The 2308-nt window shown below is 30.8% G+C and overlaps 1 protein-coding gene across 1 annotated transcript; it reads left to right on the forward strand.

The window, feature by feature from the left end:
* The first annotated feature begins 591 nt into the window (after positions 1-591).
* On the forward strand, positions 592-1760 carry LOC107888122 (flavonol sulfotransferase-like). The gene has a single exon (XM_016812265.2). The coding sequence runs from the start codon at positions 665-667 to the stop codon at positions 1610-1612; it is 948 nt and encodes a 315-aa protein (XP_016667754.1). The 5' UTR covers positions 592-664; the 3' UTR covers positions 1613-1760.
* Positions 1761-2308: the final 548 nt, after the last annotated feature.

The following is a 2308-nucleotide window of genomic DNA, read 5'->3' on the forward strand; positions in this document are numbered from 1 at the left end:
GAATTACACACGGACTTTCATGTGTATCACCACGTCACTTTCGTTAAAATTTTAATAGTTCAATTAATTTTTTCGTTCGAAAAAAATCAATTTAACTAAAATTTAAAAATTTAAAACAAACCGATCCAAAAAGTATTAAGACAAATGCATTTAAGAAAAACAAAAATTATTTGATACATATCTGTAGAAATTTTATACTCTACAAGCAAAATCAAAGACTAATAAATATCTTATAGAAATATAAAAAAAAACATGACCACTTATAAAATAAAAAAATCACATCACCCTAAACAAAAAATTTCGACAAGTACTGCCAACAAAACCTGATTCCAAATCTTTTAAAATAATATAAAAATATCTATCAACTAGATTTTTTAGTGACAAAATCATGCATGGGACAGACCTTGACAATTGCTAAATAAGCACTAGCTACATTTTTTTATTTATTTAGTCCCTATAATTCTATTCCAATTCAAGAAATTAAGTAGTGGATATAATAAAAAACTCTTGTTAAAAGCAAATAATTCTCGTCACTAAAATCACATTGTTGAATTACAAAGAAATTATTGTGTAATTGTGAAAGAAATTACCTTTTCTCTAAAGTTTTTTATAGACCCAATTTTTGTCAAAATATTTGCACTCATTTCCCCCTTCTTTTTCCTTTATGAAAATGGCCTCCTTCAAAGAGATTATATCAACACTCCCAAAAAGAAAAGGTTGGAAAGACTCAAATAACGACCTTTTTTTGTATCAAGGCTTTTGGTGTTCCTCGTTTTTCATTGAAGGAGTGATGTCGGCTCAACAAAATTTTCAATCTCAACCTTCCGATATCGTCATATGCACTGCACCGAAAACTGGAACAACATGGTTAAAGTCTCTCACTTTTGCCATTGTCACAAGAACCACCTTCGATGATTCCACTAGCCCTTTACTTACCAATCTATCACATGATTGTGTACCCTTTTTAGAGGTTGATTTAGCCCAATCTTTCACCAATCGAGACCCTAAAAATCCTTTGTTAGCCACACATATCCCTTACTCTTCTTTACCAAAATCAATAATTGATTCCAGTTGTAAAATTGTTTACATTTGTAGGAACCCTAAAGATGCATTCGTTTCGCTTTATCACTTCATTGCTAGGCGCTTGGTATTCAAAGACATGAAGCCTCTTGCTTTAGAAGAGGCCTTTGAGCTTTATTGCCAAGGTGTAAGCAGTTATGGACCTTATTGGGACCATGTTCTAGGGTTTTGGAAAGCAAGTTTGGACCGACCTGATAAGATTCTTTTCTTGAAATACGAAGAAATGATGGAAGATACTGTTGTATACGTTAAGAAATTAGCTGATTTCATCGGTTATCCTTTCTCTTCTGAAGAAATAAAAAAAGGGTTAGTCGAAAAGATTGTAAGCATGTGTAGTTTCGAGAACTTAAGCAATTTGGAAGTGAATAAAAGTGGCAAACACCGTGAAAGAACTCTAGGGGTGATTGAAAACAAGATCTATTTCCGAAAAGGTAAGGTTGGGGATTGGGAGAATTATTTGACACCTGAAATGGCTGCTCGGTTGGACTCGATAACGTTGCAGAAGCTAAATGGTTCAGGCTTAACTCTGTGATTGAATCATAAAGCAGCCATGGGGTACATTGTCCCTTCTCTGCAATTTCGACATATTATTTTTCTAAAAATAATTTGTGTATGCTTTTTGCAAGTAGCAACACTTCTCGTGTTGTTCATGTTAAGATCAATAAAAAGTATAGTTGGTTCAATTGAAATCGATTTAATCAATATAATTTGATATAAGTGATTTGATTTTGTTAGTTTATTTTTATAGATAAACTACATCAACTCTCCTAAGCTTTGTATAAAATTATATTTCGGTTACCCAACTTTCAAAATTTATATCATAGTCACTAACATTATCAAATTGTTACATTTTTGTCACTCGACTGTTAACTTTTGTTAAAGAAATAACATTGCACCTTAATTCAAAAGGTTAATAGCTAATTTGGTCCCTAAACTATAGTTAAAAAATTATTTTCACATTTAAATTTTTTACAATAATTGTAAAAAAGTGAAAAAAATCTTAAAAATAAAATTCATATAAAAAACCAGTTGCAGCAAGAAACAACTAAGAATTTTGCTGCTTTCTTTGCTCTTTTTTTGTTTTTTTTTTCTCTTTTTTTCATGCAATTCGACGTTGGCTCTGCTCTTCCCAAATCTTTAAAAATAATATATATATGTTTTATTTATAGCTAAAAGTAAAATATTAACTTGAAATTTGAGAGAAGAAAGGTGGGTTTTGAGAAAAAGA

The sequence above is a fragment of the Gossypium hirsutum genome, chromosome A01 (genome assembly GCF_007990345.1).
Source record: "Gossypium hirsutum isolate 1008001.06 chromosome A01, Gossypium_hirsutum_v2.1, whole genome shotgun sequence".
NCBI lineage: Eukaryota > Viridiplantae > Streptophyta > Magnoliopsida > Malvales > Malvaceae > Gossypium > Gossypium hirsutum.

What these genes read in the sequence shown, in the direction of transcription:
- LOC107888122 (XM_016812265.2), top strand. Translation starts at nt 665, where the DNA reads ATGAAAATGGCCTCCTTCAAAGAGATTATATCAACACTCCCAAAAAGA.